This window comes from Strigops habroptila, chromosome 18, assembly GCF_004027225.2.
Source record: "Strigops habroptila isolate Jane chromosome 18, bStrHab1.2.pri, whole genome shotgun sequence".
Lineage (NCBI taxonomy): Eukaryota > Metazoa > Chordata > Aves > Psittaciformes > Psittacidae > Strigops > Strigops habroptila.
In genome coordinates this window covers 1,159,091-1,176,203 of record NC_044294.2, presented here as the reverse complement: position 1 = coordinate 1,176,203, position 17,113 = coordinate 1,159,091, and the positions used below count along the sequence as shown (strand labels likewise).

The window sequence follows — 17,113 nt, the reverse complement described above, 5'->3', positions numbered from 1 at the left end:
AATAAAACCCATTTGGCTTCAGATTTTAGCCTTTCAAACATTGCCAGGTATTAATATCAGACACTTCAGCACTGAGAATGAACTCCATTAGCTGGATTTTTGTGGTTTGTATTAACTTTATATATATATAAGCACATTTTAACGTACATCATCAACTGTGATCTATCATAGGTAGCAGGTCTTTCACATCTAGATAAAATACTAAGAGAAGATGAATAGAACACTTGGGTCAGGTTGCACAGGGGTGGATGTTCTGTACCTCTTTAGCTGAAGCTTCAACACTTCACAGTAGGGTTAAGAAAGATTCCTGTATTTTCCCTTTGGACTTAACACATGGAAGTTCCATAGGAGGGCGCCAGAAAAAGAAGTTGAAGAGACTCCTTTCCTTACTGACAGTTTTATTACCGTTGTCTTTTACACTGTCTGCAAATGAACAAGGAGTTTCAGAACCTTCAAAAGAAGCTGGAAGTGAGACATTTTTTAATAAAAATGCCATAGAATTACCGGGGGAGTAGTAAAAATAAATTACAGCATTGCAAAATGCATCTCACTTTGCCATAGAAGCTTTGCTAGTCCATTCTATACACATTATTTTACATGGTTTACAAGAGACATGAAAAAAATAAACTCACACCAACTAGGCAAGACAAGATGCTAAACCAAAGGCACTGCCAACAGGATTTTGCGCTTCAGGGGCTGACACTTCCATCCTAAACACAGAGAGTTCGAGTTTCCAGATCTGCTGATTCTTCAGATGCCCCCATATCTTGAAAAACCAAAAGAAACAGCCCTCCTTGCAGGAGGTTTTCAGCAGCATTCACAGTAATTGCATAAGAAGCCATGCCTTCTACAAAGACATGCTGGGTTCCAGGGAGGGAGAGGGGAACAGTCACCAAAACTCAACAACAAAAGAAGAAAGCTTTACAACTTTTAGCCAGAAAGGTTTAAGGGATTTAAAACGAAGCATCTGGATCTTACTTCTCAGAACCAATGGCAGTTTTTACAGTGTTCTTCCTCTGGACTGAACAGAAGTATTTATAAAGTGCTTTGAAACTCAAAGCACTACATCAATGATATTTAAGTTACTTCACAAGTGCATAGTGAAGTAGTAAGTATTCTTCTAAATGGACAAACAGCCCCAGAGCATGAAAAGTGCTGCTCCATTTGGGCTGCTGCCACGTTGTTAAAGGTCATCTGGGTGTAGAGTACAGTACAGCTGGGAGGCCCTTCCTGCACCGCGTGCCAGAGGCCAGAGCCCTGTTAGCAAACCCTTTTACGCCACTGACTAAAACATGAGCTGCAAGGAAGCTTGCAGAAAGGGGCACTGACACAAACCGAGGGGCTTTCAGTGATGCAGGTACTCTCTTATGGTTTATAAACACACTCAAGTATAAATCTGAGGGGAAACAAAAATAGAATCCCAAGCAGTCACCTTCAAGAAAGAAACAAAACAGTTCCTCATCCCTCTGCGGACAACAGCAGCCTCATCACAACAGTACTTTGGGATCAGAGGGGGACAGGACTGACAAGGCCTCTCAAAAGCCCCTTCCAGCTTCCTCCTTAGCCCAAATGCAAACGTTTTACACTTAAGGGGGAAAAAAAAAGGCACTGAGGTAAATTTTGGACTCTTCCACATTGTCTCTGTGGTCACTGTTACCCAATAACTTGTTGCCTCCCTTCCCATGTCAGGTGGGATCACCGCAGCCTACAGCGAGCTCACAGGAACACTTGCTCATCAAGCCAACACAAAACCCTTTCACATGCTCCACCTGACTCCAGCGAGTATTAATGTCCCTTTTCTCTTTACACTTTGTGGTGTAAACCAAGGGAAGACTGACCCTGGCTGCGAGCAGTGTGCTCGGTACAAAGCACCGAGCAGAGTAAACACAGGAACCATCCTCTGACCAGCATCCCTGCAGCCCTCCTTGCCCTGCAGACGTGGCATCAGCAAGACCAGGGGCTCTGGTTAGAGTTATGGCATTAACTGATGCTCCAGCTCAAGGATCTTTGTGAAGTGCATGGGTCAGAGATGGTGGGAGCCCTGAGAAAGGGAGAGAGACTTGCTGTCCTCTCCTAGCTCCACGTAGAGAGCAAAACCTGGTAACCTTCGTGGGCATGCAGGCAGAGCACCAATTGCACGTGGGGAGGGAAGGAAGGAGAACAGCACATGTACAGAGCAGCACAGGGAGGGAGAGGGTGGTCTGTCATGGGCAGGATTAGTGGGAAAGCAGCACGGGGAGGGTTAGTGGGAGAAAGCATATCAGAGAGGTGGGCAGAAAGCATCTGAGGCTACTCTTACTCTTCCTGGTGCGAAGGCTCCTGGTGCCACCTCCGCACCCTGGCCCTGGTTGGAGCTCCTCTCCCTTGGTGCCAGACCTGTTCATCAGTTTGATTTATGAAAGGGCTTAGGTTTGACTTTTCCTGGGTTACTCTGTTGGATGCGTATTGCTAAACGATCAGTATTGAAACAACAGCCCCAACCACCATCTTTACACCTTTCAAACAGAATTTCTTAAAACATGGGTCCCAGTTCCTACAGGGTGGAAAGCTGGTTAAACACCAGCTAACTTGGCTGAGCATCAGGGGAATGTGCTTTCATTCACATCTGTTTTCACAATTGGAAGTTAAATAGAATCAAAACAGATGACTTTTCCTAGAATTAAGATTACCAAGTTTCACTAATATGTACTAACGGACTCTTTGGGTGTTGCAGCTGCCTTGGGGTCAGAACTTGACATTTCCCTGCCCCTCTCAGCCCTGAACAAGCCCATAACCAGCCCTGGTTATGGCTGCAACACCCACATGGTTTGGTGCAACCACCTCCTGCTTCCTGTGCTCTACTTATGAAACCAGAACTCAGCCACGTGGGCACACGCAGTGAGCTCAGCACCTCCACACAGGACACGCAAGTCACAGGGAGGAGCATCAACAGCAAGCGTGACCCTGCTCAAGACATTAGCCAGTAGATGTTCCTGTTGGGTTGCAACACGGAGCATTTTCCATGGAGCTTCTCTGATGGTGTTTGGTTGGTTGAGCAGCATGGGTTGAAAACAGGCTCCCTGTTCTCTGGCCCTGGGAGAAGAGCTTTCAGAAGGAGGAAATGCAGTATGTTCATTTGAAGGACTGTGAGCCAGTCCTTCAGGAGAGGATGAAGAGGGAGAGTGACTACTATAAGTTGTCCTGAGAAGTGTCTTTTCATTTTAAAAGTACTATTTAGCTTAGTCTGATGCCCAGTGCCTCCAGAAGGGTTATCCAGGCTTGCCTCTGGCTTCTTTCAAGGTCTGTTGCAGTCTCTGTTTAAACTTCTCGTACTTCCTTTGCACTTGCTGGATTTTGTCCTTTTCTTCTTTGTCCAGTATCATCAAGAAGTTCTGAAGCTCTGGGATGGAGAACGCGTCCCACTGCAAAACCAGCACAAACAGAGGGAAAGTAAGCACACGCCACTCACCTGATTGATTTTGGGGGTTCCGGCCCCCCCCTCCCCCAAATTAGTGAGGAGGAACAATAAAAGACATTTAAACATGTTAAACATGATCTCCAGATGATGGCTGGGATTGCTTAATAAATGCTGCTCAGCGCTGCCATGGGAAGCAGCATTCCTGCAGCATCTACACGACTGCAACCAAAAACTGACTGTGAATTTAGCACCAGAGAGTCCCTGGCTTCTACTCGAATCAGTGGATTACTTCTAACAGCATTTAGCTAATCTAATTAGTGAGGATTAACTCTGGGCAGGCGTTGCTTGGTTCTGTAACCAGATTATGGGTTGGCCATCAAAACTGGCTCAGCATTTTCACAGCTCAAGTTTCAGGTTTTTTTTTTTTTTAATATTAACCTAATTCAGGGGCAATAAATCACCAAAATCTATTATTTTTCTTATTTTTAATAAAGGTCCAAGCGGCCCACTCAGCTGGTAAAATAAGTTTGGAGGAAAGAAGCTGGTATCACCCTCGGTTTTTCAGAAGGCAAAGCCCATAGTGTACATCTCTCAGCCCTGCAACACTGCCATGTGCTCCACGACACTGTTAACGTGGATGTAAGAACCAAGGGAAAGAGCCACCAACATACCTCGACTTCCCCTGTTTCATTTTCCTTCAGCACAAAACTGAGCACATCTGTGTCAGGACCCGCCAGGAGCCGGAGGTACAGGGGGTACTCGGTGAGAGGGAGCTTCTGGAAGAGCACTGCAAGGGGACAGCAGACATCCGCAGTGAGACCTGGGCTGCCAGGCCAGAGGAAAGCTCAGGAGGTCAATGGGAGCATCTAAAAGTGGTTCACGCTGCTCAGGATCAAAGTGGAAGTAGCTGAGTCTCTAATACAGCTCTGGAATGATCTTTGCTGCGTCTCAGGTGGCTTCAGCCCCCTTCTGAAAACTATGAGTTCTCCGTTAACTTGGACCTGTGGAGGTTCAGCCATCTGTTCATAGAATCCCAGCCTGGTTTGGGTTGGAGGGACCTTAAAGCTCATCCAGTTCCAACCCCCTGCCACAGGCAGGGACACCTTCCACTAGAGCAGGTTGCTCCAAGCCCCTGTGTCCAACCTGGCCTTGAACACTGCCAGGGATGGGGCAGCCACAGCTTCTCTGGGCACCCTGTGCCAGCGCCTCAGCACCCTCACAGGGAAGAGCTTCTGCCTCAGAGCTCATCTCAATCTCCTCTCTGGCAGGTTAAAGCCATTCCCCTTGTCCTGTCCCTACATCCCTTGTCCAAAGCCCCTCTCCAGGTTTCCTGGAGCCCCTTTAGGCACTGGAGCTGCTCTAAGGTGTCCCCTTCTTTTCTCCAGGCTGCCCCAGCCCAGCTCTCTCAGCCTGGCTCCAGAGCAGAGCTGCTCCAGCCCTCGCAGCAGCTCCATGGACCTTGCTCAAGCAGGTCAATTCATCTGCCTGCCCAACACACCAAGTCCTATAAGAAGCCTCCAGGTACATCTCTGTACCCGATCAGCCGCAGGGAAGCTGTCGGCTCAGAGCATGGACTCACCTTGCCCATCTTTCCGCATCTCCTTGAAAAGTGCAAACTTCTGAGGGTTATCCACCACCATGAATTTCTTGAGGAGCCCCTGGATCACCTCGCTCACCGTGGTTGTGCTGCTGATGTGGAGCTGCTTGATGGCATCCAGCGGCAGGTAGAAGGAGGTTCTCTTGTCCGTCATATCGGCCAGGTTCACCTCCTTGAGGGCATCATAGATGGACTGCGGCCGGATCCCTGCCGGCACCGTCACAGGGCGCCGCAGCTTCAAATGCACTTTAATGAATCCCGTGTATGTCCCATCATCGTTCTGAAGCAAAGGAGAGGGGGGTCAGGCTCCTGGGAGTCTTTCCAGTCCCTCCCAACACCTACAAGGGGCTTTCTGGTCTAGAGAGCTGTGGGTGACTGCAGGACCTCGGTCCTGCTGGGAGTTGAGGGGTTTCTTATTAATCACGTAAGAAGAAACCCATCATTTCGGGTTAGTCACTATTGACTTTTTCCCCTTCTTTCCCTTCTGCACTGACTCATCCCTTCCTCGTGTCTTATTTAAAACCAATGCTGCTACAAGTCAGCTATGGAAACCATTACATGTAATTTGTAGTTGCACTTCAGTGAGCATTTGAAACCTCTGGGAAGGTCTCTACCCTCACATTCAGCAGGATCTCCCAACTGTATTGCTCATCTTTTATTCCCTGCTTATTAGGTGAATAGAGCCCAATACATACCAGCTTCATCAATAGGCAGTTTGTAACTTTTGCATTGTACTTCTCAATCCTCTGTTTGATCTCCTGGATGGTCGGGGGCTCGGGTTTTTCTTCTTCTACTGTTTGTGTTACATTCTGAAAGCAGAAGAGACAGGCTTTAGCTGTTAATGTGTGTTGGATAACTCTGCCTTCTCGGGAAATGCAGGAACAAGAGGCTGCACAGACCTTGAGCTCACCCCAGCAGTGTGATGGCAGAGATGGTCCATACAGCCAAGAGGCTTCATGTGCAGGATGCCACATCTCTGCCCCAAACCACCTCTGTACACCAGTAACAGGCAGTGGAGAGTAACACAAAGTCCACCAGAGGCACAGAGTAAATGCATCCCAACACAATCCAGGGCAAAGAATCCAGCCTCTAAAACCTGCTTTCAAAAAGGCCATCTCCACCTGCTGAGCATTTCCTTGCTTCTTGCAAGGAAATATCCCATAATAATCACACCCTATTTCTAGTATTCATGACTTTGTCTACCCAAGCCAGGCAGCCCCTTCAAAACACATGTGCTTCCAGCAGGTTCACCCGGGCAGAGCCTGAAGCTAAATCTCTTCTGATAACTCCTCACTGCTCTTATCCAAAGCTGTGGGAATTATAGCTCAGAGCAGCAGAATCACGCAAGGTGGTACAATGACCAATACATCAGTCACTGCAAACCCAGCCGAGGCATCCCAGCCTCTGTCAGAAGCCATTCAGTGTCTGTCTATGTGTGGGTTTGCTTGCGGAGGATTTGGGGAATATCCTTTTGGAAGGCAAAGCAACAAATGGGCTTTACCTGCAGGTCACACATGGGAACGTCACCAACGAATGATGGGAAAACACAATCCCATTGCAGAGAGGCAGCTCCTGGGAGCTTCCCAAATGCAAGCCAGGGCTTAGAGTGGCCAAGGAGAGAGGCAATGAATGGGTTTGCCAGGGTGGGTGACATGTTTGGTTTGCAGTGAGGCTCCAGGGATGCCGGCTGCCTTCCTCCAGGGACAGAGCAGGAAGTGTTGGGGGAGCCTGAAGAGGCTCTGATGAGGCACCAGGAACATGCATTTGCAGATGGTTTCTCTGTAGCAGCCCCGAGCGAGCGCCTGAGCCATGCTCCCACCTCCCATCTGCCCAAGGACTGTGGCACCGGCTGCAGGGGCCCACGGACAACCTGGAAATGGAGTGTCAGGATGTGATCCCCCACCACGGCACCCAATGCCCCGCGGAGCAAGGCAAGGAGGGGAGGTAAACCCAGAGCACAAAGCTGAAGCTACCGAGCCACAGCCATGCCCCCAAAAGACAGGCAGCAAGTACCTCTGGGGACACCCCCATATCCCATCCCCTTATGGATGCATCAAGCCCAAACCAGGTACTTCAGACAAAAGCACCTTCAATGTCCGTCTAGAACAGTCTGTATTAACAGAGCTACAGGAGCATCAACAGCAGAGTTAATGCTCCTGTACTCGTGGGATGGAAGCAAGGACTTGTGTAACCCTGATGTAAACTCACAAGTGGGCTAAGAAAACCTATTAAAAAGGATTAAGCACAAGGAGCTAAACTAACCCAGTAGCTCCCCAGTGCTTGGTGAAGCCCCACAGCCACCTCTGGGTCTCCTCCTGGGAAATAACCTGCTGCAAGGACAGGACTGAGCCCCCTGCACTGCAGGTCTCTGCAGGCAGCCTGCGAGGACACACGGCTGAGGAGCATCCCTACAAGGTACCACAGGCGAGTCTCCAGCCCAGGGACACCGATCACATCAACCCATGGTGCCAGACACAAACCAGCAGCAACACTTACAGCATCCGAGCAGCCACGATGACTTTATTGCCACAAGACCATTGGAAACTCCCTGCATGAGGCTCATCTTGTGCTTCAAGGTCTGACACCACTGGGTTACCCAAAGCCTTTCAGCGGAGGGGCTTTCCATCCCATTGAGAGAGCGGGTCTCCTCTAAAGCACAGCCTGCAGCATCCCAAATCCAGACCTGCTGCAACAAGCCTGTGTGTGTCCTGGACCATGCTCAGCATGGATTTCATCAGCGCTGTGCTGCCTTTCCATAACTCACCCCTCTCCCTGGAGACAGGCTGTGAATACATTCTGCCTGAAACCATGAGCAGCAATCTCATATTTTATGTGGGCTTGCTCAGAAGTTAGCATTAGTGAGAGCAGGAAGCGTGAAGGGATGTGCTATCAAGGCTGGTGAGGCTCAGAATGAAAACTGTAACCTCTAAGAAGGGGAAAAAAGAACCTTGGGAGCAAAGCTGCTCTATTCCCAAGCAGCCTCACACCACAGAAGGATGCAGCAAGCTGTAAACAAGCCAGGATTGCCCAAGGCTACCCATGATATTTCTTTTAGGAGGATAATCAAGCACAGGACAAGCTGGTATCCTGTTTGCAGTCTGGCAGGACAGCCACAGGCTGGGAGTCCAGAGCCCCAGATTCATTCAAGTGATTCCCAAGTGAGAGCTCACAACTTCTGCTGGAGACTGGCAAACAGCACGAGACCTCTCGGAACACTGACCTGGAGCAGCAACTGCATGGAGGAACATGGACATTGTGTTAGAGTCATCTCCTTGTTCAGGGCCTTAAAACCTGGAGGGGGGCTTTGGACAAGGGATGTAGGGACAGGACAAGGGGAATGGCTTTAACCTGCCAGAGGGGAGATTGAGATGAGCTCTGAGGCAGAAGCTCTTCCCTGTGAGGGTGCTGAGGCGCTGGCACAGACTTTGCCCAGAGAAGCTGTGGCTGCCCCATCCCTGGCAGTGTTCAAGGCCAGGTTGGACACAGGGGCTTGGAGCAACCTGCTCTAGTGGAAGGTGTCCCTGCCCGTGGCAGGGGGTTGGAACTGGAGGAGCTTTAAGGTCCCTTCCAACACAAGCCAGGCTGGGATTCTATGATTCTAAAATAAAGCAAAGCTTTCCTGGGGTATTTCAGAATCGCACATAAACATCCATTGATGATAATGGCAATTTCAACTGCACAATTTGACCAAGTCCTTCAGCATACACTTCACTGCAATCCATCGACTGCAACAGGTCTTAGGTGGCTGCACACAGCTGATGAGCTGCCCAGAAATAACACCAAGGCCTGAGATTTTCAAAAGCAGCAGTGGGGAGAAGAGGAGAATTTAAAACCATGAAAAACTTCCCTTTAAGTGAAGATGCACACTTAGAAACCCTCCACTTCCTCACATCACCCATTTCACAGCGCTGGAGCCTGGCACAGCCATGCTGGCACCCACCAGGGCTGCCCCCAAAGTCACCCAGTGAGCCAGCACTGGGTGCAGCCCTCCTGCATGCAAAGAGGCCTGTATCTGCAGGGGTAAGACATGCTGAGCATGTACACTGCCCTTCACCAATGCACAAACACAACCCGGTGCCCATCGGCATCCATCCAGACACGCACCGCGAAAGCCAATGGATGGGCTCAGTCTGTCCCTGTCACTCCAACTTGCTTCTCTCCAGCGGGACAAGTCCCTCCCCTCTTGTGATGTTTCCAGCTGAGGAAAACAGCGTGTGCCAGCAATTAAGAGGTTTTGGAGCAGCTCGTGCACTGATGCCGCCCGGTTTCCATGGAGGATGCACAGTGTATCCAGAGCCGCGGGAGCTGGGAGCGGAGCCGGTCCCCAGGGCTTCAGCAGGCACAAGGCAGATGTTAATTGCTTCATGCTCTGGGGAACATTAATCACTCTCAGCTCCGGGAAGCCTGGCTCAGGAACATGGCGTGGTGGCACCACGTCACAGCTCTCACACTGTGGCCCCGCACAACTCCACCGTGCCCCATCCCTGGCAGTGCTCAAGGCCAGGTTGGATGGAGTCTTGCATGACATAGTTTAGTTGTGGTGTCCCTGCTGGAAGCAGCCAGCAGCTAGGATATGCCCTGGCAGGGGGGCACTTTGCCCCTCTCGCCTCCTGCCCCAGCAGCACTGGGGAATGCAGTTGACAGCTCCGTTCCCACCTACATACAGTTTTTCCCAAACCACTGCTTTCCTCTGCCCATCCTGCAGCTTCTTCACGCTCAGACACTCGTCTTGGAAAGCATATTAGGAAAGAGCCCATAATTTATTTACCACATCTACTTGTGTGGGACTAATCCAAACATAAGCTAAAGCATCCATAGACCCCAGGATCCCACTGCACCAAAGAGCGCTCCAGCACCCGCTGCTCAACCAGCATAACCCAGCACTTCCACCACACTGAGCCTTCATCTGCAGCTGGAAGAGTCAACACTCTGATGCCAGAATTGCCCTAAGGAAACAGGATTCCAACCCTTGGCCATCACAACCTAGATGCTGATGCAGCCACAGTTATGGGTAACAGGTTGTTCTCTCCTTCCACGTGCAATTGTAATTGAAAAAGAAACCCTGCATTATGACAATTGGACAAACACAGGGTTTAACAGCCACAATGTGTTCTCTAAGGGTCGTTTTATAAGTCATCTTCCACCCAGCGTGGAATTAATTTGCTTTATTAAGCTCCCAGTGTCAGTGACAGATGGTTTAACAGTTTCCACTGCAGCACAATTTAAGGTGTGCAGAGAAAACCAATCTGCACTGGAAAAACAAGAGCAGTGTCCCTGCATGGGGCTCGTGGCTCTGTGACCTGCAGGATTTAATGCTGCACCTCTGAAACAGCAGGTTGCATGGATAGCATAATCCAGCATGGGAAACCCCCAGCCCCTCATCCCTCACATGTCAGTTGTGGTGCAAAAACCCAACTAGAAGTTACCACTTTTCACAGTGGCAATGTCTAAGGCCATTTCTTAGCAGTGCTTTGATTTTAAAAGGAAAACTGCAACGTGTTATGAGTTATCTGGACCGATACTGCAACAGAACAGTGCCAGCACTGCAAAACAGCTCTTCACTTCCATCCAGGGGTGGCACGGGAGCAACCCTACCACAACACTCCACCAGCTCCCCTTCCTCTGGCACCCTCAGACTCAAGGGAGCAGCAGCTTGTAATCATCTATGTCTTTTACAGACCAAAACCCAGCTGTGAGAAGGGCCCAAACCAGCCCAGGGAAGGGAAGTGCTGCTCCTTCCACCATGTACGATTAGATCAGCTACTTCAGCTCTTCACTCTACCCAGACCTCCGGTTTTGCAAAGTTTCTGCTGCAGAACATGCAATTCTCGCTGAAGGAAGAAAAACAGAAGCTTTTAACCATAAACCGTTGCCACATTTCCTGTCATAGCGGGACAGGATGAAACAAGCTGTTAACAAAACAACAGCTCGGTAGCTCTGCCTGTGCCTGAGCCCTGGCAGTCACTGCTGGACCTGCGGCTCTCCTGGCTGGAAGCAGGGAAGAGCAGCATCAACCACACCATGACATCTCTGCCTGCAAAACCAGCACATTCCCATCACCTCCATCATGCCATCCTCATGTGCAACTGGAAGTAAAGTGATGGCAAGACTGAAGCTGTCAAGTTGCTCCCACTCCTGCCCTGTTAAAAACCAAATGCAGAACATCACATGGCCACTGATGCCAGAGGTTAACCACCACTGTCAGCTCACTGGCATCGTTTAAACTCAGCAGACAAGGAGTTTACCAGCGCTTCTGAGGCTGCCATAAAACAACTTGCAGACAGCCATGGCCTGCACTGAGATGTGGGCAGCCAGGGGCTGCACAGCACCAAGCCTGGCCATGGTGGCTTGGGGCACCTGCAGCAGCACAGAGTGGTGAACCTGCCTGTCTTGTGGCTGCCCCATCCCTGGCAGTGTTCAAGGCCAGGTTGGACACAGGGGCTTGGAGCAACCTGCTCTAGTGGAAGGTGTCCCTGCCCGTGGCAGGGGGTTGGAACTGGATGAGCTTTAAGGTCCCTTCAACCCAAACCAGTCTGGGATTCTATGCGTCCTCCCACACCCATCACAGCCTGCTGCAAACATGCTCCCTTTCCATAACCTACATGATTCCTCAGTTGTAAGAAATAGCAATTGTAAGAAATGGCTCGAGCCTCATCTGGCGCTTGGGCTAATGCTAGGCAGGACAAAGGCTGCTCAGAACAAGCACCCCAGGAGGAGCAGGCGGCCGCGATGCACAGCACCCATTGCCTGGGGCTCAGCCACAGCCCCAGCCCCTTGGCCACCCCAGCCTCTGCTTTGCAACCTACTACTCATCTAATGAGCCGTGAGCTTGTGACATACTTATGGGGGAGGTAAAAACCCCCATGAGCCGTCCTGATTATGGTGACATACTCTGAAAGGAGCGATTCTAAGCCAAGAAAGGCAACAGACACACTCCATGTCGAGCTGAAGAGCATCCTTCCTACCGCCTCTCACCTTGCAGGAGGCAACCCCCAGCTTACAAACCTCTTTAAAGCAAGCAAATCTGCACCATGCCAGACCTTTACGTTGGGAACAACAGCTCCAGGCAGGACCTGGGAGCTTCCCGATGCTGCTGCAAGAGGGGATGGTGCCCTCTTCCCATGGCTCCCCATCCCACCGCAGCCCCAGTTGGCACCAAGGAGCTGGTGTGTGGTTGTGACCTGAATGCACAGCTCAGTGGCTTTGCTAGCCATAAAACCAGCCATGGAAAGGCACTGTAAGTAGAAAGACTGAGCCTGTGCTTCCAGGGGACACTCCTTGGAGCAAGGGCCGCTTCCCTGCAGCCACAAACCAGCCTCACTATCCATGTCCCCTCGCTCCCAGCCAGTTTTCCTCAGCAGCTTTTTAGCTAATGAATTTGAATAGCAGAGTGGTGGAGATGGATTTGGCCCAACACCACCACATTCTTGGCAACGATTGTCTTATCTAGAGGCAGGAGTGGCCAAGTCCTCCCTGGTGTGCTCGGGCACAGGTCCATCACCATTTACATCAGCAACGCTGTGACAACTCGCATTCCCCAAAACGCAGCCCAAGCTCTCCCTTTGGCTCCTCTGTTCAGACTGCAGGGGTATTTCAAGGACCAATTCTGAAGGGAAGAGGTCATCAATCCTCAATTCTTCAGCTTATTAAGGAAAGATTTGGTTTAAAACATCAGAAATCAAAGCCTGGAAGTGCTGCTGGCCAGGGAGCTGTCATGCAGAGGAGCATCACCAGCTCACACTCTATGAGCACTATCACATCACAGCACAGAGGACTGGGGAGAAATGTGAATGCTTCAGATCTGAGCCAGAAACATCAGAATTGGCAATGCAGCTGCAGAATGGAGCAGCGGTGGCTGGGGCAGCCCCATCACAGTCACCAGGGAGCTGGGACATCTCTGCTCTTGCACAGCTCTCCGTCACTGCCAAACACCTCCCTCTTCACCACGCACTCCCACGGTTCACAGCACTATATAGGGAAAGGATCGAGTGCTCGAGCATGGAGAGGGGAAGAATTATACAACAGATCTGGAGGAAAAAACACCAAAAAGCAACCAACAAACCAAAAAACCCCAATATATTTCCCCTCCTTTGAGAAATTCAAATGAGATGTTGAGGTTTACCTTGGGGTTCAGAGGAAAAGGCAAAAGACAGAGGGGCAGCACCTCTCTGGAGGAGGGGAGAAGGATCCTTGCTGCATTTCAGAGAGGTTAGAGGCAAGTGAGGATGGGCTCAGTGTTTTGATTGCCATGGAGATTTCACTTGGAAACCGTTCTTCCTGCCACAGTAGCAGTGAGAGCTGAGCGGGTCCTCCCAGGGAGCTCCATCTGAGGGGGGTCAGGGCTGGACAGGACCCCACTGGGCCACGACCGCTGCGTGGGCATGCGGAGACCAGCCTGGCGAGACCCTGGAGGCTGCGTGGATCAGAGGGATGTGCTGATCCTCAGGAGCAGGCAATGGGGAACCCATCACAGGACCAGGAAAAGCCCCTTTTTCCCTCCCCAGCAGTGGTGCCCATGGCCACTGCCCATGCATCCCACCACAAACACCTCCACGACGTGACAGCTTCCCTCTCCTTCAGCAGAGAATCATAGAATCAACCAGGCTGGAAAGAAGGCTCCTGCCTGCTGGGTTACCCCAGCTCACATTGTTCAGGGACCCCTAAACCCATCATCCCACCCCTGGATCCCATTCCAGGTGAAACCACATTCTGTCCCTATTGTGTTTGCTATTCTTGGACAGAAACTTGCCCCTTCCTCTCTCAAAGCCAGCCACTGATGCAGGACTCCTAAGAGCAATTTTGCAGTTTTAAGCCATCAGGCTTCAAGCAGAAGCCACCAAATCTTTCAGCTGGAGAGTCACAAGCACTAGATCTCTGGGGATGGGGTCACATCTGAGATCTAAACCAGTTCTTTGCTAACAGAGAACGATTTGCAGTGATGGTTCTGATAATCAAAGGAATTACAGTATTCCTAGAAAGAGGCTCTTCAGACTATTATAGATATTTAGACTATATTAATACAGCTATTTCAGTCAGAAAAATAATTTCTCTAATCACAGTGATCAAATTCCATTCTACTGTTTCAAATGGCAGTCCCCTCCTGCCCCACATACAACATATTTCCTCCACAGAGGCTGTTTCACAGGTCTTTTAAGACACGCATCCCTAAGTTATCTGTATTTAGCTTATTCCTGCCCAGCGCAGGGCTGGTGGCTGCCCTCACTGTGCATCCTGGGCTTGGGAATCATTCCTGGGCAACTAAGGATGGACAAACGCTGCCTTTCCCAAACACACCCAGCAGGTTAATTCACTTGTGGGCCTGAGCTCATGTCTTCTGCCCATGGCCAGGAGCAGGTACAGTACTTGGCAGTGAAAAGCAGTGCTGTTACCATACACTGCTTTTGCAGTGGTGAGAGTCATAGAATCATGGCATGGTTTGAGTTGGAAGGGACCTTAAAGCTCCTCCAGTTCCAACCCCCTGCCACAGGCAGGGACACCTTCCACTAGAGCAGGTTGCTCCAAGCCCCTGTGTCCAACCTGGCCTTGAACACTGCCAGGGATGGGGCAGCCACAGCTTCTCTGGGCACCCTGTGCCAGCGCCTCACCAGGCTGCTCCACAGGCACACGCTCTCTTGCTGCCCTCCGAGCACCATCCAGCCCAGCTTCACCAGAGCACCACCACCTCCTGCCACGCTCCAGGGCCAGCTCCATCCAGGAGCATCCAGGACCTGCAGCACCACAAGCCCCCCATAAACACCTTCCACCAAGGCGTGAGGATGGTTTCCACCTCTCACTGGAGACATGCAAGAACCCACCTCCGCACACAGTCCCGTTACACAATCATTGGGTTGAGCAGCACATTCTGCATGTGTGTGTGTGGGTTTTGCATGCACAGGAACCATTTATTCCCCGTAACACCAAAACCCCCAAAGCTTCATCTTCTCCAGCAGCCCTGAGGTCTACACCACATCCAGGCAAGGAGCTGGGTAAAAGGGGCTGGAATATCCTCCAGCCCCTCACGATCCTGAGCATCAATGTGATCAGGCTGATCTCAAAAGGTAGCCGAGGATCTGCAGTGCCCTGGCTTGAGAAGAACAGTGTTAAACCAGTGCAGGGTGCAGCACCTATTGCACACTAACACCATCGTCTTCTGCATCTCCTCCACAAATGAATCATCAAATGACATTTAAAAACCAGCAGTACGTGTCGGTTAATCATAGCGAGAGGGAGCTGCTGGCTAGCAGGGAATATCCCACACTGAATTCGAATTGCCAGTGGATGGAAACTCTCAGCCCCACCATGGGGAACAGGCCAGGTCATGGGGAGAGCCCTGAGGATCACACCCTGCACAAAGCTGAACCCCAAAGCATCTGTTGGGGATGGCAGCTCAGCAGCCTCATGCAAACACAGCAGAGCCTGGAGAGGAGCACGTCAGTGCTGATGGCTTGCAGGGGAATCTTTAGGTGAAGGAGCTGCTCCCCGGGCCAGCTCTCATCGCTCGGTACCGCAGGGCTCTTGTTCCTGAGTGAAACCCCCACTTCCGCTGCTCAGCGCCTTTTGTGCCTTCTCCTTTTATGCTCAGTTCTAGCTGGGGCCCCAAAGTTTCCGATGGGGATGTTTGGTTGCTTTTTGTTTGTTTTTAATAATCACTTAAAACCCGTGGAGCAGCCTCGTCAATTCGACTGATAGAGAAATCTCATCCCAGGGTGAGACATAGACCAGCCAAGTGCTGTCTCCTTCTCCAAGGCACGTACACATGCACCCAAGCACCCAGAAAAGGGCCAGATTCATCATTGCATTACTAAGTTCACAGATTCATTTACTCCTGTAACTTTCCCATCTCACAGGGGCAATTTTCACCAATGCTGCATATTTTGTGAGGCCAAACCACAGGTCCCTGGCCAGGAGCCTGACTCGTGGATGACAGCTCACAGGGCTGCTGCCTGCCCCCCCCCCCACCTGAAAACACACATTTGGAGTCACAATATCCACTGTGGATCCCCTGCAAAGGGAAAAACCAGCATGCAAAAGGTTGAGACATGGCTGAGATAAACCTGCAGCAGCGCAGACCCCCCTGCATGGGAGCAGAGACCCTGCAAGAGGCACTTGGAGCCCTTCTCCCCACCAGCAGCATTGCCCTGACTCAAGCTGCAAGCTAATTTTGGCAGCACCTGCAGCCAAACGTGCAGGAACACCAACAGCCACAAACCCCCCCCTTTCTCACTAGTTTCTAAGCCATTACCTTGGCAGGGACCTTGCTCGGTGTGCTCCGGAAGAAAGAGGTTTTTGCTGTGAAAAAGCAATCCTCGAGGTCTTCATCCAAGCTGCAGTACCCGCTGCTCATGCTGCTGCCGATGGTCATCGAAGCCCGGCAAAGGCGAGAGGCCGAGCACACCCGGGGCTCACCGGGGGGCTGGTGACCATCGGTGGTCCCCGCTCCGGCTCCCGCACCAGCAGGGACCCGGCTCTCACATCCTCAGCTCGCCGGCGCTTATCTGCAATAGCTCCTTCTGCTCATCCTCCGGAGCCAGCAGAGCTATTTCTCTTTAACAGGCAGCCGTGCTGGGTAACCCTTCCCTCTCCTCCTGCACCCGCCTCCCTGCGCAGCGGCGCTGGGGCAGCATGGAAGGGGCAGCGCTGTGAGTTTGCTCCTGCTCTCGGCACCCGGGTTCTCCCTCTCTGGTCTCTGGGGCACGCACTCACCCACCCAGCATCACCTCCCCTTCCTGCGCTCGCCTCGCACCACGCAGCCCGGCCACTTCCTCTTGCAGAATCTGTCACCTCGCTGCTGCACACCAGGGACGAGGCGCTGGGTTTGGCCATGGGCACTGCCCGGCCCCTGGGTGCCCCCAGCACCTCCTTTGATACCCAAAATACATCACCACGCGGGCTGGCTTCTTGCTCCTTCCCTGTTAGCGCATCCTCAAGAGCTGCACTGCATCTGCTGCCTTAGGGAAGCAAGTCCAAGGCTGGACCTTGGCTGCTGAAAGGCAATGGGGAAGGGAAGACGCTCGTTGGGGTGCCAGGAGCCCCTGGTCATCATGCTGTGGGAGGCAGTAGGTTTCCTTTCGACTCCACAGTTAATTTTAGAGCAGCAGGAGTGATTTCAGCAGCGCTGG

The 17,113-nt window shown here is 51.4% G+C and overlaps 1 protein-coding gene across 1 annotated transcript; it reads right to left on the bottom strand.

Annotated features, from left to right (window-relative positions):
• Window positions 1-381: 381 nt before the first annotated feature.
• RASSF5 (Ras association domain family member 5) lies at window positions 382-16,648 on the bottom strand. The gene is made up of 5 exons (XM_030473278.1): window positions 16,237-16,648; window positions 5,690-5,803; window positions 4,977-5,274; window positions 4,069-4,184; window positions 382-3,401 (listed from the first exon to the last, which is right to left on the bottom strand). The coding sequence occupies exons 1-5, from the start codon at window positions 16,354-16,356 to the stop codon at window positions 3,249-3,251; spliced, it is 801 nt and encodes a 266-aa protein (XP_030329138.1). The 5' UTR covers window positions 16,357-16,648; the 3' UTR covers window positions 382-3,248.
• Between the last annotated feature and the right edge of the window lie 465 nt (window positions 16,649-17,113).